The sequence below is a fragment of the Hemitrygon akajei genome, chromosome 6 (assembly GCF_048418815.1).
Source record: "Hemitrygon akajei chromosome 6, sHemAka1.3, whole genome shotgun sequence".
Taxonomy (NCBI): domain Eukaryota; kingdom Metazoa; phylum Chordata; class Chondrichthyes; order Myliobatiformes; family Dasyatidae; genus Hemitrygon; species Hemitrygon akajei.
In genome coordinates this window covers 80161125-80186041 of record NC_133129.1, presented here as the reverse complement: position 1 = coordinate 80186041, position 24917 = coordinate 80161125, and the positions used below count along the sequence as shown (strand labels likewise).

Here is a 24917-nt window from a genome sequence, read left to right as displayed (position 1 = left end):
TCACAACCCTCCAATCTGAATGTACTCTCTCCACCACGACCCTCTGCCTTCTGCAGGCAAGCCAATTCTGAATCCACCTGGCCAAACTTCCCTGAATCCCATGCCTTCCGACTTTCTGAATAAGACTACTGTGTGGAACCTTGTCAAATTCCTTACTAAAATCCATGTAGATCACATCCACTGCACTACCCTCATCTATATGCCTGGTTACCTCCTCGAAGAACTCTATCAGGCTTGTTAGACGTGATCTTCCCTTCACAAGGCCATGCTGACTGTCCCTGATCAGACCATGATTCCCTAAATGCACATAGATCCTATCTCTAAGAATCTTTTCCAACAGCCTTCCCACCACAGACGTAAGGCTTACTGGTCTATAATTACCCGGACTATCCTTACCACCTTTTTTGAACAAGGGGACAACATTTGCTTCCCTCCAGTCCTCCGATACCATTCCCATGGACAACGAGGACATAAAGATCCTAGCCAGAGGCTCAGCAATCTCTTCCCTTGCCTCGTGGAGCAGCCTGGGGAATATTCCGTCAGATCCTGGGGACTTATCCATCCTAATGTATTTTAACAACTCCAACACCTCCTCTCCCTTAATGTCAACATGCCCCAGAACAACAACCTCACTCATATTGTCCTCACCGTCATCAAGTTCCCTCTCATTGGTGAATACCGAAGAGAAGTATTCATTGAGGACCTCGCTCACTTCCACAGCCTCCGGGCACATCTTCCCACTTTTATCTCTAATCGGTCCTACCTTCACTCCTGTCATCCTTTTGTTCTTCAAATAATTGAAGAATGCCTTGGGGTTTTCCTTTACCCTACTCGCCAAGGCCTTCCCCCTTCTTGCTCTCCTCAGCCCCTTCTTAAGCTCCTTTCTTGCTACCCTATATTCCTCAATAGACCTATCTGATCTTGCTTCCTAAACCTCTTCCACCTAACTAGATTTTCCACCTCACTTGTCACCCATGGTTTCTTCACCCTACCATTCTTTATCTTCCTCACCGAGACAAATTTTTCCCTAACATCCTGCAAGCGATCCTTAAACATCGACCAAATGTCCATAGTACATTTCCCTGCAAAAATATCATCCCAATTCACACCCGCAAGTTCTAGCCTTATAGCCTCATAATTTGCCCTTCCCCAATTAAAAATTTTCCTGTCCTCTCTGATTCTATCTTTTTCCATGATAATGCTAAAGGCCAGGGAGCGGTGGTCACTGTCCCCCAGATGCTCACCCACTGACAGATCTGTGACCTGACCCGGTTTGTTACCTAATACTAGATCCAGTATGGCATTCCCCCTAGTCGACCTGTCAACATACTGTGACAGGAATCCATCTTGGACACACTTAACAAACTCTGCCCCATCTAAACCCTTGGAACTAATCAAGTGCCAAACAATATTAGGGAAGTTAAAGTCACCCATAATAACAACCCTGTTATTTTTGCACCTTTCCAAAATCTGCCTCCCAATCTGCTCCTCGATATCTCTGCTGCTATCAGGGGGCCTATAGAATACCCCCAGTAGAGTAACTGCTCCCTTCCTGTTCCTGACTTCCACCCATACTGACTCAAAAGAGGATCCTGCTACATTACCCACCCTTTCTGTAGCTGTAATAGTATCCCTGACCAGTAATGCCACCCCTCCTCCCCTTTCCCCCCCTCTCTATCCCTTTTAAAGCACTGAAATCCAGGAATATTGAGAATCCATTCCTGCCCTGGTGCCAGCCAAGTCTTCATAATGGCTACTACATCATAATTCCTTGTATGTATCCAAGCTCTCAGTTCATCACCTTTGTTCCTGATGCTTCTTGCATCGAAGTACACACACTTTAGCCCTTCTACCTTACTACCTTTACATCCTTTACTCTGCTTCTCTTTCCTCAAAGCCTCTCTATATGTTAGATCTGGCTTTACTCCATGCACTTCTTTCACTGCTCTATCGCTCCGGGTCCCATGCCCCTTGCAAATTAGTTTAAACCCTCCCGAACCATGCTAGACAGACAGATGTCACTTAGGAAGCTCTCCACTGAAGGCCATACGAAAATACAGTCGGCCAGTAGCAGGGCATCAGCTGTTTAACAACCAAAATTTAGCCAGGCAAAGATATTTGTATTTGAATGTGCGTTGCATGGATTCTCCTCTTCCGATGACGATCCCTGGAAGGTAAACATGTGTAAGAAGTGGGTCAAGAAGGGATGGAGAAAAGCCAAAATTTTTAGTGGAGGGGTTGCTGCAATGGATGGGATTAGCACATCAATGCCAACATTATGTGTGTGTGTGTGTGAGAGAGAGAGAGAGAGAGAGATTGTGAGAGAAAGAGAGAGAGAAAACAAATCACTTGCCTAGTCAACAGGTCAATGTGCAGACAACAAATCAATAAATCATTAAGGGGTGGGGGGTTGGGTCATTGCTCTAAAAGAAGTAGATTCATACATTGAGTTCACAAAAATGAATTCCGGGATTGAAAGGCTTGTCATTTGAACAGCATTTGACGGCTCCGTGCCCGTACTCACTGCAATTCAGAAGAATGAGGGATGACCTAATTGAAACTTATCAAATATTGAACGAGTGGATGTGGAGAGGATGCTTCCTATGGTGAGAGAGTCGATGACCAGAGGACATAGCCTCAGAATAGAGCGGCATCCTTTTGGAATGGAGATGAGGAGGAATTCTTTTAGCCAGAGGGTAGTGAATCTGTGGAATTTGTTGCCACAGGCGGCTGTGGAGACCAAGTCTTTAAGTATATTTAAGGCAGAAGTGGATAGATTTTTGACTAATCAGAGCATGAAGGGATATGGGGAGAAGGCAGGAGACTGAGACTGAGAGGAAAATTGCACCAGCATGATGAGATGCCAGAACAGACTTTGTGGGCTGAATGGCCTAATTCTGCTCCTATATCTTATGGACTTATGGTCTTAGTCTGTAAGACGTAGGTGCAGAATTAAGTCATTCAGTCCATCAAGTCTGCTCCACCATTCAATCATGGCTGGTTTATTTTCCCTCTCAACACCATTCTCCTGCCTTCTCCCTTTAGCCTTTGACACCCTCACCAGTGAAGAAACTATCACCTGCGCTTTGAATATACCCATGACTTGATTTCCAGTACTGTCTGTGGCAATGAATTCCACAGATTCACCACCCTCTGGCTAAAGAAATTCCTCCTAAGCTTTGTTCTAAAGGGGAGTCCTTGTAATCTGAGCCTGTGCTCCCAGGTCCTAGGCTCTTGGAAACACCTCTGGCTCTAGAATGAACAGTCCACAATGTTGCTGGCCTGAAGTTACAATAACATGAACCCTGCACAATCTAGGGGCTTTCACAGGCCACGGTCCATGCACAATGCTCCTCAACCCATTCTCCTGGCAAAGAAAATATCTTACACTCTTCAAGAAATTCTGGCAAATAGCTACAATTTAAAACACATAATACATACTACATCCCCAGTGCACTTACTGTCAAAAACTACAAGAACAGTATGCAAAGAAAGTGCAAGACACAACAGCAGATTACCAGCATCTGGGGGGGCAGAGAGATGGTTGAGTTTTCAGAGAAGATCCAGCATTGGGACTGTATGGATAGATGAAATGCAGCCAGCATAAAGAGGTGACATGGTGGGGGTGTGAGACAGGGCCTGGTAGATGACAGCAGAACCAAGTAAAGCAGGGGATGATGGGCAACTGGGGGTGTTTTGAGACAGAGATTGGTGGATGACAGTTAAGGAAAATAATCAGGTGGATTGTGGAAGGAAACCTGAGAGAGGAGGAATGATGGGCAGATTAAACCACATGGTGAGGAAAACAGGAATGGGGACTGGGAAAGGTAAACAAAGGGAGAGAGAGCCTAGGTGGAGCACTAGGTCTGGGAACGGAAAACAGCGGATGTTGGTCACCTGAAGTTCAAAAATTCAATGTCATATTATTGGGTTATAGGTCAACCAAGTCTCAACCATTCCTCTGAGACCACAGATGCTACTTAATCCACTGAGTTCCTCTGTCAGTTTGCTTCTTTGCTCCATATTCCAGCATCTGTAGGTTCTATATACAGCCAGTATATACATATATGCTAACCATTCAGATTTTGTTCTGCCTCATTGCCTAATAGAAAGGGAACTAAAATGAAGAGCAGTAATATGTTCAGTATTCACAAATATATTGATGCTGCAAAACAGTAACAAGTTTGGTCAATAATATTCAAACTTCCATTTAAATTGCATGTCATAAATTCCAGAAGTAAATTATAAATGTTTGATTTCCATTACTTCATATCCCACTGATTTATAGGATGAGATCAAAAATAGTTAAAACTGAAAGTGTATTTAATCCCCCCCCCTTCTCGTACTGCACATTGTAATGAGGATTTATGAACTCTCATCTGGAGTAGATACTACCTGAACGTGGTCATGGATTCCATCTTGCCTGGATGCCGCTGATAGCCTTCTCGTGGTCTGTAGGATTCCCTCGGCTGAATGATTCCATATGGAGCAAATTTCTCCACGTACTCAGTAATTAAGCATGGTTTGTTAATCTTTTCGTAGATTGCAGTGGGAAGGTGCGGGCAGTGATGGCGCCTGTGACGAGACAATGTTCAAACTCAAGTCAAAAGTAATTCACAGTAAGTCACTACTTTTTCAGCTTAATAATCTCCACTGCTCCTTGAATTTCAAAAGTATTCACTATTCTTCCAAGCTAGACAGAGAAATGTGGGCAAAGAAAAGGAATTCAGCCTCGACCGCATAGTGGCTGATCTATAATGCAATGCTAAATTTTGCAACAGTTTCCGAAACAAAGAATGCTGAGAAGATTCAGCAGATCTGGCAGCAGCTGATGAGAAAGAAATAGATTCAATGTCTCAGGTTGATGAGCCTTAATCAAAACTCTCAAGGAGTTAATAAAATTCTATTACATTCAAATTCAAAATGAACAATGGACTTAAATTGCCGTTTGCAGTTGGTCCTCGAGCTTGGGAACTCGGACAAGCAACGCGGCAGATTGTAACATCGAAACAGTGAGCTGTTGGTCTCCCCTCTCGTTGGTGTATGAGTGACATCTCTCTCTCTCACTAGAGAGGGACAGCCTGAATGAGGTGCTGAAGTGTTGGGATGAACAGTAGATTTTGATGGCCTCTGGACGCTTTGCTATTGCGTGCACGGTGGGTGATGGAGGAAGTGGGGAAGCGTTGATGCTTTTGCTGCGGCTTGTGCGCGGGAGTGGGAGGGGGCTTTTGGGGTTCTAACGGTTTCTGTCATTTATTCTTTTGGTTTTTTTCTGATTCGTGGATGTCTGTAAAGGATAAGAATTTCAGGTTATATACTGTATACACTCTCTGATACTAAATTGACCATTGAAGTTCTAAATTGCAATTACTCTGTGTGAAAGAGCAGTGATGAAGAAGAATATAAGAGAGAATGGGTTTGGGAGAAAGAGAGAAGGAGAGTGAAAAGAACTGGGGGCTTGTCCCTGATCCCACTTCACGTTTATCAGTTAACGAACATGGCAGCTGAATGTCCAGTTAACGTCAATGTGCCTTCATGTCCTCTTCTAAATAAAAACGAATCCCAATTCCTGGAGGGGAAGTAAAATAGCAATGATAATTCTCATTTCTTGTATGATAAAAGAAATTTATAGCAATTTAATACTCATTAAATGTAACTCCACAAATCCAATTTGATTGATTGTGGAAATGTTAACTGTTCAAATGTATTTTTAGGAATAGTTCAAATCAATTCCTAAAAGAGGAACCTTTACCCTGAATAGATTATTTTGTGACTATGCTTTTTATATATAAAACAAAAAATTGATCTACTTAATATCGGAACATACTAAACATTCAATTTTACACTCGTCAATCTAATATTGCTAGTTAGGCTCACATCAAAGATATACAGAAATAAAGTAAAGGGAATATTTAATCTACTTAATCCAAAATGTTTTAACCAAAATTCACACACATTGTCTTATCTTATTTCCATTGTCCATTTTACATACCTATATATATATATATATATATATATATATATACAGTAATTCACAGTTCGCTTTTTCTCTCTATTATCATTGAACTGCTGCCACAAAGTTAATAAATTTCACGACATATGCTGGTGATACTAAACCTGATTCTGATTCTGAAATAGAGTACCTAACACAAGAATCATTGCTAAGTGTATGGATACTTTTGACAGATGACAGGAATATTTTCTCATTTAAGAACAGAGAAATAAGAGCAGGAGTCAGACATCTGACCTGTAAAACTTGTTCCGCCATTCAACAAGAGCATAGCTGATCGGGCCATGGACTCAGCTCCACCTCCTTGCCTTTTCACCATAACCCTTAATTCCCCTACTGTGCAACAGATTTCTAACTGTGTCTTAAATATTTTTAATGAAGCAGAAATTCGGCATTTAATACTCTCTGGGAAAAACAATTTCTCCTCACTTCTGTCCTAAATCTATTCCCCCAAATCTTGAAGCTATGTCCCTAGTTCTTGTCTCACTTACCAGTGGGAACAATTTTCCTACCTCTGACTTACCTATCCCTTTCATAATTTTATGATTCTAAAAGATCCCTCTTATTCTTCCGAATTCCAGAGCGTATTGTGAATATTTCAGTAGTATTTGCAAAATATTGCAAATATATTGTTTCATTAAACATTCTTGTTTGATTAAATAATTCATTACAAGTTATGAATTGGGCATGAATCACTTAAAGTTAAGAAACAAGAACACATGTTTCTCTCCTGGCTCCTTGTTTTCATTTCAATTCATGTAATGATTTGGAGTTACAAGATAGAGCAATGGTGATGAGGTACTTTTAAAAACAAACACAAGATGACTACTTACCTGTGGAATTGCAGTAAGACATTCAAGTTTAAAAAATGCACAGCAAGACATTTGAGTTTAAAAAAAAAGCAGTGCAGGGTGTGTCTCTTTGGAAGAAAGAGAGAGAAATGGTGGCGTTTAAAATAAAGCAGAAAATAGAAGAATTCACAGATTCATTAACACTGTGTATCAGGTGATAATAATCATAAAAAAGAGCAGAAATAGTTGGCTACATCAGAAAAATTGAAGCATTTGATTACACAGCACATCCTGGAATATGTCTATTCAGCTAATTGAGCAGCATCTTAAAGCAAATGGAATAGCGAATGAGAAATAAGTAACAGTTTTGCTGAGTGTATTGGATTTAAGGGCATACAGTTTGCTTAGAAATTTAACTGCTCTAACTAAACCAGCTGAAATGAGTTTTGCTGATATTGTGAATGTAATGCAAGAACACTTTGAACCAAAACTATTGTTGATTGCAGAACACTTTAGGTTCCATAAGCGAAATCAAAAGGGGTGGGGGGGGGGGGGTTCATTTCAGCTTATGTGGCTGAGCTGAAGAAATTATCCCAACATTGTCAATGATGGGCTTAATGTGCACTGAGAGATTGGAGGTTAGTTTGTTCAGTCTTACAATAAAGCATTCAAAAACGGCTCCTAACTGAAGCACAACCTACATTTAAACAAGCAGTTGAAATAGCTGTATCAATGGAAACAGCAGAGACACATCTGAGTTGCAGTCAAGAAGGAATGTGAGCATGAATAAAATTGTAACATCTAAACAGAAACTAGCATGGCCAAACAAATTGTATTTTTGTTGTGGTAAGGGATCACATACACCAGACCAATACAGGTTTAAAGGTAAACTTGCAGAAAATGCAATAGGACCTAAACAAGGAGCATGTCAGGCATACAAAAATAAATGGACTGTTCAGAGAAGAGAAAAAGATAAAAAGTCAAGTTGCAGTTTTAGAAAAGCAATAATCTGCATGATGCTGATGAAAAATCTGAAGATGATGAAGAGAGTGACCAAGGACTGAGTAGCCTTAAGATTTATAATGCGAAAACTAACAATAGACAAGCAATACGGAAGTGAATGGAAAATTAATTAAAATGGAATTAAACACATTTCAGTTATTCCACAACAGCATTTAAAATATATTAAACTGAAGCCTGCAGATGTTCAGATAAGAACTTTTAGTAGAGAAAAGATAATTCCTGTGGGAATTCGTAACAGTGAAATTCAACAACCAACAAGCCACATTGGGCTTGTACGTGGTAAAAACAAGAGTGTTGTGGAATGTGATTGGTTGAGACAACTACAACTTGATTGGAGATCCATCCACTATTTGCATGCCACATCAGCTGCAATAGAGTCAACTGAAAGCAAATTAAGAAAGTTACTGGATAATGCCACATCTGTCTCCATGCTGTACATCATGAATAATTGGCCAACAGAGAGCAAACAGATGTTGGTGTCAGCCTCTGTGCCTCTGATTGGAAAGCATATTGTACCAAGGAAGGACCATTCTGCTCTGAGGAATCATGAAAATAATGAAAGCAGTGGTCCAACTACAAATAGTTTTTGTATTTTGAAATGTAGCTTGGTTCTAAGCTGGAAGAGAGTTCAAGGAGCTTCAGGAAAGTTGCAAGCATTCAGTTTTTGTGAGTATGAAGAACCAGAATCTATTCTGCATGCATTGAGGTTACTGTATGAACTTCAAGTGAGAGACAAAGGCTGCCGGTAAAAGTAGATGCAAAGGCTGAAGCCCTGCTGGATAAATGGAAGGCCAAAAAGAAAGGAGTCAATCGAGAGGAATTATCAGATGCTGTTGTGGGTGAGGAAGCCATGAGGAGAGATCAAATTGTATAGGGAGCAATGCAGGGATTAACAAGTAAATATTCCAGCGAACTAAATGCACCTTCCCAAGATCAAGTTGCACAAACTAGAAGAAAAAGAAAGGTGGCTACTGCTGTCAGAACCACTTCCTGCAGTCTCACAGTCAACTCCTACAACCACCACACAGGAGGCCCCAAAATCTGAGACTGCTTCACAGCTGCAAGTCTCACCTGCCAAGCAGAGTGATCTCCCTTGTCAGGAAAGACATTAACTCACAGAAGGAAGAAAGCCTCCACAGCAATTAAATCTTTAGGCCTGAATGGGGCAATTTGAAAATTGACTGTACTCTGTTTGTCTGTATAGTAGTTGTACTATATGGTATATTGTGTATATAATTGAGATGCATTCTGTAATGAATTGAACTTTGTAGCTAAGCAGGGAGGAGTTGTGTACTTAATATTTCAGTAATATTTGAGTAATAGATAGATAGATAGATAGATAGATACTTTATTCATCCCCATGGGGAAATTCAACTTTTTTTCCAATGTCCCATACACTTGTTGTAGCAAAACTAATTACATACAATACTTAACTCAGTAAAAAATATGATATGCATCTAAATCACTATCTCAAAAAGCATTAATAATAGCTTTTAAAAAGTTCTTAAGTCCTGGCGGTAGAATTGTAAAGCCTAATGGCATTGGGGAGTATTGACCTCTTCATCCTGTCTGAGGAGCATTGTATCGATAGTAACCTGTCGCTGAAACTGCTTCTCTGTCTCTGGATGGTGCTATGTAGAGGATGTTCAGAGTTATCCATAATTGACCGTAGCCTACTCAGCGCCCTTCGCTCAGCTACCAATGTTAAACTCTCCAGTACTTTGCCCATGACAGAGCCCGCCTTCCTTACCAGCTTATTAAGACGTGAGGCGTCCCTCTTCTTAATGCTTCCTCCCCAACACGCCACCACAAAGAAGAGGGCGCTCTCCACAACTGACCTATAGAACATCTTCAGCATCTCACTACAGACATTGAATGACGCCAACCTTCTTAGGAAGTACAGTCGACTCTGTGCCTTCCTGCACAAGGCATCTGTGTTGGCAGTCCAGTCTAGCTTCTCGTCTAACTGTACTCCCAGATACTTGTAGGTCTTAACCTGCTCCACACATTCTCCATTAATGATCACTGGCTCCATATGAGGCCTAGATCTCCTAAAGTCCACCACCATCTCCTTGGTCTTGGTGATATTGAGACGCAGGTAGTTTGAGTTGCACCATATCACAAAGTCCTGTATCAGTTTCCTATACTCCTCCTCCTGTCCATTCCTGACACACCCCACTATGGCCGTGTCATCAGCGAACTTCTGCACATGGCAGATTGTAGATATATTGTTTGATATAGCAATCTTGTTCATTTAAATAATTGTTACAAGTTATATGTAAACATATATGAATTGCATATGTCATGATGCTACCATGTGATATGGGCAAGCCTTATGTAAAGTAAGAAACCATGTACATACGACTCTGTCTCGGCTCCTTGTTTTCATTTCAATTAATTTAATGTTTTGGGGTTTCAAAATCTAACAGCATTTGCCTTCTTGAATATCTGCAAACCAGCTTTTTGCAATTCATGCACAGTTATTTCCAAGTCCCTCTGAACAACAGCTGCAATCTTTCATCATTTAAATAGTGATCTGATCTGTTTTTTACTCCTTTCAAAGTGGATGGTCTCACATTGTACTCCACTCGCTAGACCCTTGCTATTTATATCTCTCTGCAGACTCTCCACATCCTCTGCACCATTAACTTTTCCACTCAACTTAGTGCAATCAGCAAACTTATTTGATATGATATTTGAATAACAAGCTGTAGAGAGTCTTTAATAATCAGCAATTACAATCCAATAGCTCAATAATGGTCAACAGGTCAAATCAAAATACCAACTAAAACAGACATCATCTTTGTAACAGGTCTGTAATGTTCTCGAGAATTACTCTATTAATATTTCTCAAGTTCTACACGTATATTTATATTTATTTATTTAATATATCCGGGCAGATGGGGCTCATCAGCCTTGGACAGCAGCTGGCCTAGGAGAAGGAAAACTCTGATTTTAAACCTCCGCTGCCTTGTGGCCATACCCACCCATGGGAAAATATTCGGGAGTAAACCCCGAGGAAGAAATCCGGAGCCCCTAAGGCAGTTTGATGTTGTTTACAACTTCACTCTGGCAACCTCTGTGATGACACTGGTACCAAGCTGTATCAGCGCTTGCCCTTCCCTCGGACTGCATCAGTGACATGGAGAAGGGGAACCCTCTACATGGGTAACAGTCGGTTCTTCAAATCTTCCCACCTAGGCTTGCACCCTGGAGAGGACATAGTCCACCAGGGGAGCAAACCCATGATCCCCTGGGATCGACGGCTGCCTACTACTAATATATTCTTGTATGGATCACAAAACACATCATAAGTAACACTGGGGACAAAATTAAAATCCATAATCCTATCCTATAAACTGCTAATAAACTCCCTAATTTAACCCCGAGCTGGATTGCCACCCTACAGTGACATAGTTAGGACATGGAACACACAAAACACAAAGTTACATCATCAGCTGTTCTTCAGTCGAGCCACTGATACCTTGATATTCAATGATCATCATGAAAATATGAAGAAAACAGTACACTTTATAGACTATCTTCTGGAATTTAATTAAGGCATATTATTAATATAAAGTTTCTTCAAAGATTTGTAAATCTCATGTAATAACATGAAGGGTTTTGCAGGGATTTTTTTTGTACTGCCTTGAACAAAGAACAATTTCAACTGGAATACATTAGATGTCAAACAAAGTTCACTGAAGAAACTAACGAATTGAAGAACTTCTATCATAACTACAAAATATCATAAACATAATCACAGTAAATAATCCCCGATAGTAAGTCCCCAAATCATTCCATGGAGGCATAAAGTACAACAGCACAGAAACGGGCCCTTTAACCCATCTTGACTGTGGAGAACTATTATTCCAGCTAGTCCCATTGAGCTGCACCGGGATCATAGCACCACATATTCCTCCCAACCATGTACTTGTCCAGATTTCTGTTTAAATACCGAAATCGAGCCCTCATCCACCACTTCCACTGGCAGATTGATTCAGGGTCTCACCACAGGAAGTTCCCCCTCAGGTACCCCTTAAATATTTCACCTTTCACTCTTGAATTATGACTTCTAGTGTCACCCAAACTCAGTGGGAAAAGCCTGCTTACATTTACGTGCCCTCATAATTCTGTACATTTCCATCAACTCTCCATCATTCTCTGATAATCCAGGGAATAAAGTCCTGACCTATTCAAACATTCCCTATAACTCAAGTCCTCAAGAAGTGGCAACAGCCTTGTAAATTTTCCTTGTATTCTTTCAAGCTTATTGATATCTTTCCTGTAGTAGGTTAACCAGAACTACACAATGTACTCCAAATTAAGCCTCGCCAACATTTTATACAATTTCAACATAACACCCAAAATCCTGTACTCAATACTCTGATTTATAAAGCCAAAGTTCCGAAAGCTCTCTTTATGACCCCAACTACCTGTTACACCACTTTCAAGCAATCATGGATATGTATTCCCAGATCCCTCTTATGTAGTACTCCTTAGTGCCCTACTGTTCATTGTGCAAGTCCAACCCACCTTGTAATTCCTTAAGGTAGTTACAGCCAGGGGTGGTAATAGGGACAAGCTCTGACCACCTATTAAATGTTCCCAATGGTGTGTGCCTCAAATAGCCTCTGACAACCAAGTCCAACTCCTGGCTTTCACGTGTGGCTTCACCACTAAGCCCAGAGGAACTGTTTCTCCAGACAGGAGAAGGGGCAAAGGCAGATGGAGCTTGTCAGCCATGCTTGGCAGTTCATCCAGGAGAGGGATCCATCATCACCAGATGCATGGAGAGAGGGAGCTTGCTACATGGGCAACAGCTTGCTCTCCATATCATACTGCCCATATGTAGACAGCTAGGATGCAGCAGCCATGGTCGACCCTGACCAACTGAGGCCTCACTCATTCACCCAACTTGAGATTTGTAATATCGAAATATTAAGCAAAGCATAGAGAAGAATTATCCAGTCGGCAGTAGATCTAATGTCAAATTTCACAATCATATCTCCAGCTTCACAGAGTAATTAAAGCATAAATCATTTAATGGTTTCATCAAAAAATCATGTGAATTGCTTAGTTAAAAGATAACAATCCCAAACAAGTACTAAAGCAATGCAAATATTTTCAACAAGGTCAGACCTGAAAAGGACACAGTAGCGCCCGGCTGTGACCATGGAAAGTCGTACACAATGAAACACTTGTCTGTGTCTCCCTCGTCAGGCATTGTGGCCAAGTTTGCGGATGATACCAAGATAGATGGAGAGACCAGCTGTGTTGAGGAAGCAGGGAGACTGCAGAAGGACTGAGACAGATGAGGAGACTGGAGTATAATGTGGGCAAGCATGTGGTCATGTACTTTGGTGAATTAATAAAGGCATAGATGGAGGTGAGGTGTCTGAGCTGTTGCGCTTTGCCAGGGGTGGCATAGTGCAGTTGTGGCGACTGAAGATTTAAAACGGATTGATGAGTCTGAACTATATACATATATATCAGTCTGCTTGTGTTTTGTATAGGTGAGCACTGCGCCTCAAACCCATGGCTTTGTCTAGTGGGAATCAGGGTCAGGACGAAGACTAGGCCTCAGAAAGCCATGGCATCACCTAGTGAGCATCAGGGGCCAGCTAACAGGTGACATCAATGGGCTTGGGGGTCTGGTCTATATACATATATACAGAGAGGCATAATCTGCGTTGTACTTTTTCTGATTTTCATTGTGGGTTTGTTGACTTATATGCATCAAGTGGTAGCATCATGGGGTGGGGGAGGGGCCTCAGAACTCATAATATGAGTACTTACTGTGTATGACTGCTGGTAACGTGTCTTAGCACCTTGACCCTGTAGTAATGCTGTCTTGATTGGCTGTATTCAGGAATATTCATATCTGGTTAAATGACAATCTTGAACTTGACTATTTTCTAAAAGGGGAGAAAATTCAGAAATCGGAGGTGCAAAGGGACTTGGGAGACCTCGTGCAGGATTCACTGAAGGTTAACTTGCAGGTTGAGTCAGTGGTAAGGAAAGCAAATGCAATGTTAGCATTCATTTTGAGAGGTCTAGAATATAAAAGCAAGGGGGTAATGCTGAGACTTTATAAGGCATTGGCAAGACTGCACTTGGAATTATTGCGCTTGGAGAGCTATTTTGTTATACTGGAAAGATTCTAATCCACCAACTGTTTTTCATTGGCTCTCCTCCATTATGTCCTGTTTAAGTTTGGAGAAAATTAGAAGTCAGCCATTTGATTCATCTTTTAAATTTGAGCAAACCTGGAGACCTATTATTCAAAATTTTCATATGATTTATATTTTTTTCTCTATCTTTTTTGAGGTAAAAACTTTTTTTTCTTTTTTTTTCTCTTTCTCCGTGAAGTTTCAGAGCTGACCAGAAGGATGTTTTCTTTTTTCTTTTATAATTTTATCCTCAAATGGACTGCCCAGTCCCTTTTTCTTTGTTTTAGGTTAGTTTAGTGGGTTTTTTTTTCCCTGTATAAAAAATTTCTGGTCTTTTTTTCTGTATGAATTGCCAAGAGGATATGTGCTTCTTTGTTTATACACAATAGCCCAATATTACATTTACATGACTTTGACAGTGTACATCCCTTTCATTTTCTGTGCATTTATTGCATTATGTATTTGATATAACTTCTCTATTTGTATCTATTCTTTTTAAAAGTCAATTAAAAAAAGATTGAAAAATGGAAATGGAATTATTGTTTTGGGCTCCTTATCTAAGAAAAGTATTGGAGAGGGTCCAGAGGAGGTTCATGAGAATGATTCCAGGAATGAAACGGTAAATGTGTGAGTGTTTGAAGGCTCTGGACCTGTGCTCACTGGAGATTAGCATAAAGAGGGAGCAATCTCTATGAAATCTATCGAATATTGAAAGGTTAAATAAGACCTCAGAATAAGAGGGCATCCCTTTCGAACAGAGGTGAGGATTTTCTTTAGCCAGAGGCTGGCGAATCTGTGGAATTCACTGCCACAGATAGCTGTATAGGAACAAGTCACTAGATAGATTTAAAGTAGAAGTTGATAGGCTCTTTATTAGTAAGGGTGTCAAAGGTTACGGGGAGCAGACAGGAGAATAGGGTTGAGAGGGTGAGAGCCATGATGGAATAGTGGAACAGACTCGATGGGCAGAATGGCCTTGTTCTGCTCTAATGTCTTACGGTCTTAGGGTCTAATTGCCATGAGCACTCTCTCACCCCCTCCTGTTACTTCAGTAGTCATTCATTTAGAAGAAACGCCCCTTATAGTGGTAAAGCTAATGTGATGTTTACTCATCACTGTGCTGAGTTGAGACTAGGCCCGAAGCCTGTTCTGTGGCTCCGGGCTTCATACCTGTGGGCTCTGTGACGTATAACTGGCTCTGTAGTGAACTGAGGCTGAGGCTGTGGCCTGCTCTGGGCTTTGTGTCTATGGACTCACTTTCATTCGGAATGCTATTTTCTTTTTATTGTTTGTACCATTTTTTTCCCTCAAACACATTGGGCGTTTGACAGTCTTTTTTATGGTTCTCTTGGGTTTCTTTGCTTTATAGCTGCCCGTAAGGAGATGAATCTCAAGGTTATATAATGTATACACACTCTGATAATTAATGTTCTTTGAACTTTGAACTTACATTGTGGCATGCCCTCTTAAGAGTTGACTGTAAAGATTGCACTAGAATTTCTAACAGCTGTAAGAAATTGCAAAGGCATTGTGCAAGCAAACTTGACAATGAACCTTACAACTGTAGATCACATTCATTACATCACTTTCCCTGCTCAATAACTTGCACTAACTATATACAAAAGCACATTATTTCACATTCATTATAGAAGTGCATTTGATTGAATTTGCACATCAAGGCGTATGAGACAGTCATCGAAAAGCTTTCACTTGTGCTTTGGGGGGGGGGGGGCAAAGAGACAGAAAATTAAACGATGAAATTGCAGAGTTGAGGGCATTTTCGTGTTTAATTCCAAAACCATTTACTGGTAAGACAAGCAAATTCAGGAATGGGCAGAGGCTTAAAGGTTGAGTGCAGATAAGTTAGGGGGTTATGGAGCTAAAAAGGGATTATAAAAATGGAGAGGTACGAAACTAAACAAAGTGAGAATTTTAATGTGATGAAGAAATGTGATTGTGAAGGTTAGTGACCACAGAGGTGACAGACAAATAGGATAATTATTTAAAATAGCATGAGAGAGTTCAGACAGGGAATTATGAGAAAATTCCCAGTTGGATATCAATCAAAAGCAATTAAATTGAGAGCTACCAGATTGAAACCTCATGCCCTGGAGCTGGGATTTGGAATTTCAATTTAGTTCTTTCATTTTAAGGGGCAACATACATTATTACAAGTACATTTTCCCTGTTCCCAGCTGAGATTCCATTTTTTAGAAGCCAGCAGCTTAGTATCAGCAGTAACCTTTCGCTACTCTTGCCCCTAAGATACACAGTACTTTAATCCAAGTGAATGACGAAAGCACCAGCATTCTAATTAAAACCCTGTGCCCCAAACTGCCAATCAAAATGGCCTTGCTTGGAGTCAAATATGAATACACATCAAACTTTGCAATGGAAGTTTACATCCTTTTTTGGGGAAGATCTGCAGACAAAAGTATAATTTCTATTAGAGAAAAAACTGCAGAAGCTGAAAATCGAAATCAAAAAGCAGAATAGTGCTGAAAGTGATCACCTGAGTTGGCAGCAGCTGTGAGGACAGAAAGAGAGATGATGTTTTGCATCATGAGTTTTGGACCATTAGGCCATTGGGACACTTCATTCGAAAGGAAAAATTAAGAAAGCAAGCAGATTAAATTGTAGAAGGCGGGAGGGATGGGTGAATAGGGGAAAGATGAAATTATTTTCTTTTGGCTTTTCCCATTCAACCCTTTTCTTCCCCACCTGCAAGCCCAAAACTGGAAGCGTATGGTGACATTCATCTGAATGCCCTCATATACAACCATGTGGCCTGCAATTACTATGTCAGTTATGGCAAAGACATTAATGCCTCTTGCCCATTTCAAAATTCAATGGGTGAGCATTTGAGACAGTGACCACATCTCCCTGACCTTGAGAATGGCCTTGGACAGGAATAGGAGCAGAACGTATGGGTAAGTATATAACAGGAAAGACGGGAAAATTATGATGTTATCAGGGCACAACTTGAGAGCGTAAATTGGGAATGGACAGATTTAGGGAAATGCAAAGCAGAAATGTGGAGGTTATTTAGATAGCACTTGCAAGGGGTTCTGGATAGGTTTGTCCCATTGAGGGAGGGAAAGGATGGTAGGATAGGTAACAATGGATGTGTAATATCGAGTCAAGAGGAAGAACGAACCACATTTAAAGCTTAGGAAACAAGAATTGGAAAGAGCTCTTGAGAGTTACAAGATAGCCAGGGAGAAGCATGAGAATTGACTTAGGAGAGCTAGAAGGGGACATGAGAAGGACTTGGAGAGGAGGATTAAGAAAACACAAACACATTCTATACATGCTTAAAGAACAGGAGTACGACTAGAGTAAGGATAGGACAAATCAAGGATAAAAGAGGAAACATATGCCCAGAGGCGGAAGATGTAGTGGATGTCCTTAATGAATACTTTGCTTCAGTAGTCACCAGTGAGAGGGACCTTGACAAACGTAAGGTCAGCACAGAAAAGGCTGATATGTTGGAACATTAGGAAAGATAATGTTTTGCAACTTTGGAAAAACAACAGTCCTTGGGGCCATATGGGATATACCACAGATTACTACGTGAAGTGAGAAATTGCTGCTACTTTGTTGATCATCCTTGTGTCCTCACTAGCCACAAGAGTTGTATCAGAAGATTGGAAGGTGGCAAATATTATTCCTTTGTGAGAGGCAGATTTTGCCTCTTGAGCCTGATTTAGTTATTTTTGCGAGGTGACAAAATATATTGATGAAGGAAGAGCAGTGAATGTGGTGTATATGGATTTTAGTAAGCGATTTGCCAAGGTTCCGCAAGGTAAGCTCATTCAGAAATTCAGGATGCATAAGAGCCAGGAGAACATGGCTGTGTAGATTCAGAACTGGCTTGCATGCAGAAGGCATAATAGATGGAGTGTATTCTGCCTAGAGTTCAGTGAACAGTGGTGTTCCACAGGGGTCTGTTCTGAGACCCCTGCTCTTTGTGACTTTTGATAAATGACTTGGATGAGGAAGTGGAAGGGTGTGTTAGTAAGTTTGCAGGTGACACGAAGATTGGTGGCGTGTGAATAGTGTAGAAGGTTATCGTGCATTACAACAGTACATGGATTGGATGCAGAACTGGGCTGAGAAGTGGTAGATGGAGTTCAATCCAGTGAAGTGTGAAGTGATTCACTTTGGAAGGCAGAATATAGGCTTAATGCAGCATTCTTAGCACTATGAAAGAACAAAGGGATTTTGGGGTTCATGCCAATAGATCCCTCAAATGTGCAGTGCAAGTTGAGCAGGTGGTTAAGACACATGGTGTGTTGGCCTTCAGTCAGAGGTTTGAGTTCAAAAGCTGCAAGGTAACATTGCATCGTTATAAAAATCTGGTTAGACCACAACCTTAGTATTGTGTTCAATTTCAGTGCCTCATTATGGGAAGAAAGTGGAAGCTTTAGAGAGACTGCTGAGGAGATTTGCCAGGATGATGACAACACGAGTGAATCTGCAGATGCTGGAAATAAATAAAAACACAAAATGCTGGCAGAACTCAGTGGGCCAGACAGAATCTATGGGAGGAGGTAGTGATGACGTTTCAGGCCGAAACCCTTCATCAGGATTAGACAGAGTAGGTTGAGTGATCTAGAGCTTTTCTCTTTGGGGCAAAGGAGGATGGGAGTTGACAATAGAGGTGTACAAGATAATAAGAAGCATAGATACAGTAGACAGCCAGTGACATTTTTCCCAGGGCAGAAATGATTAATACAACGGGGCATAACTAAGATGCTTGTTGGAGAGTATAGATGAGATGTCAGAGATAGATTTTTTTTACAGAGTGTGTTAGCTGGTGGGAACCCGTTGCTGAGGGTGGTACGTTAGGGTCATTTAAGAGGCTCTTAGATGGGCACGTGCATGAAAGAAATTGGAGGGCTATGTGGAGGGAAGGATTAGATCGATCTTGGAGTAGGTTGAAGGATCAACACAACACCATGGGATGAAAGATCTAAACTGTGCCGCACTGCTCTAAGATGCAATGCTAGTCTGGAAAATACTGTTATAGACCACAAACAATCTTTTGGAGGAACATTTGTGGGGGGTGTGATTAGAACTGTTGGCAGTTCAGGTCAAAACCCTGCAACAGGACCAGAAGCATCAACAATTCCTTTCCCCACCCCCAGCAGATGCTGCTTAGGTCATTGAATTCCTCCAACAAATAGTCTGTTGCTCCAGATTTGGCCAGGAAACTGAATGGATTAAGTCAGGTCAAGTCACATTTACTGTCTTATGCAAAGTATTGCGAGATATAGGTAGAATGAAAAACTTGTTTATGGATTCAGACAATATTCAGAATATAAACTCTACATAAATTATGCATAAATTATACACAACAGTAAAGAAAAAAGTCTGTTCAAAAGAAGAGATTTGTGCACAAGCCCACGGTTATGCAAAAAGACCATATGCTCCATTGCTAAGGTAGGATTAGGCTTGTACATGTCAGTTCAAGAACCTGATGGCTGTTCCTAAATCTGGTGGTGGGAACTTCAGGATACTGAAGCTTCTGCATAACTGTAGGAGCGATCAGAGGGTATGGGCAACAGGTGGTGGGAATCCTTGATGATAATGCTGCCTTCTTAAGCCACTGCCTCATGTAGGTGATTTCAATAGTGTGGAGGGATGTTCCCATGATGGACGAGGCTGTATCCAATACTCACTTCAATCTCTTCTGATTCTATACATTAGAATCAGCACACAAAGCCAGATGCAACCATTCAGGACACTTTCAACTGCATCTGTAGTATTTGGTGACATCACAAATCTCCTTCAGCTGCTAAGAAGCACTGGCGCTATCAGTGGTTCTGAGATCACCTTTTCATCAATGATAGGTCTTCAAAGTTGCTAAAACCCTGGAATTTGAAGCTGCTAACTCCTTGCCCTTCTGACCCACCAACAAGAACTGTCATGCTGTCTGCCAAATTCCTCTGATTAGATTTGTTCCATTGAAGAAAATGGTGTCAGAAAGAGGCAATATTTTGCAGACAGCACATAGGATAAAGATCTTAATAGAAATGTTCAGTCAGATCATAGATTATTAAAAACACTCAACGTTAACTTGAAACTTTGCCTTTTCAGCTCAACATTCCATTACCTCACCTAGGATTGGGAATACTTCGAAACAAGACTGAACAAAATTGTGAAAAAACACTTCACTCCCCATTCTTGCCAACGTCCTCTCTGATAGAAGCAAAACAAAATTGTTTTATTTACTTTTTCATTGTTTGGAATGGGGGCTTTGCGGATATGACAGGCATTTAATGTCCTTCCCTAAAACTGTCCTAGAGAAGATGGTGGAAAGCCACTGCATGGAAACATTGCTGTCTCCCTGCAGAAGGTGTTCCCACATGGTTCTTAGAAAGGGATGATAAAGGAACAGTGATCCATTTCCAAGTTAGGAAGGCCTGCAGAGTAATTTGCAGTTGGTGGTGTCCTTCTGTATCTGCTCTCCATGACCTTCTCAGTTGAGATTATGTTTTTCTAAAGAATATGGTGGAAACAAGACATGCAGTGGTTTCTGAGTTCCTCAATTGTCATATTAGATATGGAAGTATTCTTATAAAACCAATCCACTCGACAAAGCCAGTTGAGATTAATTAGAAATATTTAAAAGCTACAGATGCTGGAGATCTGAAATAAAACCAGAAGACTGGAACTATTTCAGCAAGTCAGAGTTGCTGACCCTGTTTCTCTCTTTACTCTTGCTGATAGCCCCTCTAGGGTATACCCTGCATTTCTGTTTTTGATTTAGCTTGGATGAACATGTGCCTAGTTTTATGAGTGTTAATGGATCCCCCAGTAGTCAGCAGGATTTAGAGGAGCAAATCTGTACAGAGATCATAGAAAGTTGCAAGAAAAATAAGCTTCTGATAGTAGCTGATTTTAACTTTCCACATATTGACTAGGACTCACATACTGTAAAAGAAATGATTTGTCAGATTTGTCCAGGAAAGTTTCTTTAATCAATGTATAGAGGTCCCAAACACAAGGATTCTGCAGATGCTGGAAATCCAAAGTATCACTCACAGAATGCCAGAGGAATCAGCAGGTCAGGCAGCACCTATGGAGAGGAATAAACAGCTTTCATTTCACGCTCTGACCCTTCATCAGGACTGGAAAGAATTGGGAAAGAAGCCAGAAAAAAAAAGTGGGAGGAGGGGAAGGAGTACAAGTTCGCAGGTGAAGTGAGGCGAGGGGGAAGGTGGGTGAATGAGTGAGGGGAGATGAAGTAAGAAACTGAGTTGATTGGTGGAAAAGGTAGAGGACTGAAGAAGGAGGAGTCTGATAGGAGATTGGACTATGGGAGTAAGGAAAGGAGGAGGGGCGCCAGAGGAAGGTGATAGGCAGGTGTGGAGAAGAGAAAGGATGAAAGGAGAGCCAGAATGAAGAATGGAAAAAGAGACGAGGGGGAAAGGGGAAAATTGCTGTATTAGAGAAATCAATGCTCATGCCTTCATGTTGGAGGCTACCCAGATGGAATATGAGGTGTTGCTCCTCCAATCTGAGAGCGGCCTCACTGTGACAGCAGAAGATGCGGCGGACTGACATGTCAGCATGAGGATGGGGATTAGAATTAAAGTGGTTGGCCACCGGGAAATCCTCCCTGCTGCAGATGAAGCAAAGGTGTTTGACAAAGCAGTCCCCCAATCTATGTTGAGTCTCACCAATGTAGAGGAGAGCACACAGGGAGCACCAGATACAACACAAAATAAAAAAGTACAAAATAAATTTATCATTAAAGTATGTCACCATATACAAACCTGAGATTCATATTCTTGCAGACATTCACAGCAAAGAAATACAACTGTATCAATGAAAGTCAATAGGCAGTAACGAACAAATGAGGCTCTTCAGGAGTGTAAAAAAACTGCAGGAGAACAGTTAAGAGTGAAATCAGGAGGGCTATAAGAAAGCATGAGGTTCCTCTGGCAGACAAGGTGAAGGAGACATGCCAAGACTTTCTACAGATATTGTATATTAAGAGTAAAAGGATAGCAAAAGACAAAATTGTCCCTCTTGAAGATCAGCATGGTTATCTATGCATGGAGCTGAAAGAGATGCTCGAGATATTAAATTCATTTTTTGCATTTGTATTTACTCAGGAGATGCACACAGAGTCCACAGAACTGAGACAAAAAAGTAATGAGGTCATGGACTCTATCGAGATTGCAGAGGAGGAGGTGCTTGATGTCTCCTGCCAACTTAGGGTGTGTAAATCCCCAGGGCCTGACAAGATATCCCCTTGGACCTTGAGGGAGGTTAGCACAGAAATTGCAGGGGCCCTGGTAGATATATTTGAAAGGTCCTTAACAATGGGTGAGGTGCCAAAGGACTGGAGGATAGCTATTGTTTTGTTGTTCAAGAATGTCTCTAAGGATAAGCTGGGAAATTACAGGCCAGCGAGCCTGACGTCAGTAGTGGTTAAATTATAGCAAGGCATTCTAAGGAATCAGATATATAAATATTTGGACTGACAGGGCCTGATTAGGGATAGTCAACATGGCTTTGTGCATTGTGGGTCACGTCTATCCAATATCCAGAGATTTTTGAGGAAGTTACCAGGAAAACAGATGAAGGAAAAGCCTTTGATAAAGTCCTGCATGGGTGGCTGGTCTAGAAGGTTCAGTCGCTTGGCATTCAGAATGAAGCAGTAATTTCGATTCAGCATTGGCTTAGCAGAAAAAGCCAAAGGGTGACCGCAGATGGCTGCCTCTCTGACTGATGACCTGTGATTAGTGGTGTGCCACAGAGGTCAGTGATGGGTCTGTTCTTGTTTGTTATCCATAGTAATGATTTGGATGATATGTGGTGAACCGGATCAGAAAATTTGTGCACGATACCAAGATACGGGACAGAGTGGACAGCAAGGAAGGCTATCAAAGCAGGATCTTCACCACCTGCAACAATGGGCAAGAAATGGCCGATGGATTTTAATACAGACAAGTGTGAGGCAGTGAACTTTCAGAGTACAAATCAGGGTAGTAGATACACATAAACAGTAGGACACTGAGAGATGTAGTAGAACAGAAGGATCTGGGAAGGTAGGTCTATAATTCTTTGAAAGTGGTGTCACAAGTAGATGGGGTCATAAAGAGATATTTTGACACATTGACCTAAATCAATATCATAGTGTTTCTATGATTTTTAAAGTTGTATAAAACATTGGTGCTATGTTGAAGTTATATAAGACATTGGTGAGGCCTAATTTGGGTACTGTGTACAATTCTGGTCACCTGCCGATAGGAAAGAAATCAGTAAGATTGAAAGACTGCAGAGAAGATTTGCAAGGATGTTGCAGACTTGAGGGGAAAGGTTGAATAGGTTAGGACTTTATTCTCTGGAGTGTAGGAGAATGAGAGGAGATTTGACTGAGGTATATAAAATTAAAGGGGTATAGACAGGGTAAATGCAAGCAAGCTTTTTCCACTGAGATTGGGTGAGACTAGAATTAGAGGTCAAAAGTTAAGGGTGAAAGGTGGAATATTAAAGGGGAACCTAAGGGAGACCTTCTTCACTTAGAGGATGTTGGGAGTCTGGAACGAGCTGCCAGCAGAGGTGGTGGATGCTGGCTCATTTCCAACACTTAAGAGATGTTTGTATAAGTAAACGGATGGGAGCAGTTGGAGGGCTATGGTCCAGGTGTGGGTCGAAGGGACTAAGCCGAATAACAGTTTGGCACGGACAAGATGGTCTGAAGAGCCTGTTTCTGTGCTGTAGTGCTCCATGACTCCACATGCCTTTGTGCTAGTTGATGTGACCATTGAGAATTTATACAGGTTGTTATAACCTATATCAATAGTTACAAAACAACTTCAATAGAAGTTACGTTTTAAATTCCAAAATGAGGCCCTTTATTTCTCCAAGCACAGGGCAACATTAGTGTGCGAGTGGATGTAGTGGGGCATTACCATAACTTCAGGAGCAAACTCTTAACACACTCCAGCAATAAATTACACTGGAAATCCTGCCAAATAGTAATCACAATTCCTGGCCTATTACATCCCATCATGAGCTAGCTGTTTGACAAAGAAAACTGAGGCTCATACCCAATTGAATTCATAAAGCAATAATAAAACTTACTCTAATTGAATTTTAACTGACATGTTGAAAAGAGCCTTATATAAAATATTGGTGGTATACAATAAATGATATAGATTGAAAGGATAGTAAAGCTCCTCAAACCTGATGACGATCTGACCTCTGGGAAACTGATAATAAACGAAGGTGTCCACTTCAATTATTAATTGAGTTGGATCTGATTGTTTAATTCTTAGATTAGACTTTTTAATTGTTATTTTCATTGCAGTTTAACACTTGATTATCTGCTTGTATTTTATGCAAGTTTAATTTACCTCTAGTGGCTATACAAAGTATAATTCTGAAAAGCTCTGGAAGTTTCCTTGTTGTACATTAAGTAAATAACTGGTTTCTCATTGGTTAACCTGGTACTGCAGTACTTGAATGAGCACTTTCTAATTTGTTGTCTCTTATCTACAGATATTAATTGATTTTTTTCCTTATCTCTGTGGTATAAAAATAGCTATTATATGTTAGGCACCATTTTGATCCTTTGCATCCCTCTCTCTCTCTCTCCCCCCCTCAACTAGTACACCTACTGCATATCACTGTTTTAATCCTATTTCTTTTTGTTCTATCAACACTTAATAAAATGATCATGAAGCAACATGTTTTGTGCCTCTTTCCTGACTCCTAAAAGCACCTTGGATCAAAACATCAGAATCCAACAAGTGCCGTAGCTGGCAGGATGATTAAGATTCAGAACTTGGAGGGATCACCCAGAGGAAGTGGAATTTTTTGCGCACAAATTGGTAAGAACTGCCTCTTTACTAGACCACAAGGTATAGGAGCAAAATTAGGCCATTTGGCCCGTCAAGT

At 40.9% G+C, this 24917-nt stretch overlaps 1 protein-coding gene across 2 annotated transcripts in view; it reads right to left on the bottom strand.

Moving 5' to 3' along the window:
* The window catches only part of LOC140729185 (stabilizer of axonemal microtubules 2-like), an 82716-nt gene that overhangs the window by 15059 nt on the left and 42740 nt on the right, over nt 1-24917 (bottom strand). The window contains exon 2 of one of the 2 annotated variants that reach the window (XM_073048663.1): nt 4396-4575. The exons of the other annotated variant lie outside the window; for it this stretch is intronic. Within the exon in view, the coding sequence (XP_072904764.1) occupies nt 4396-4575 (180 nt within the window). The remainder of the gene's footprint in view (nt 1-4395; nt 4576-24917) is intronic. 2 annotated transcript variants of the gene reach the window in all.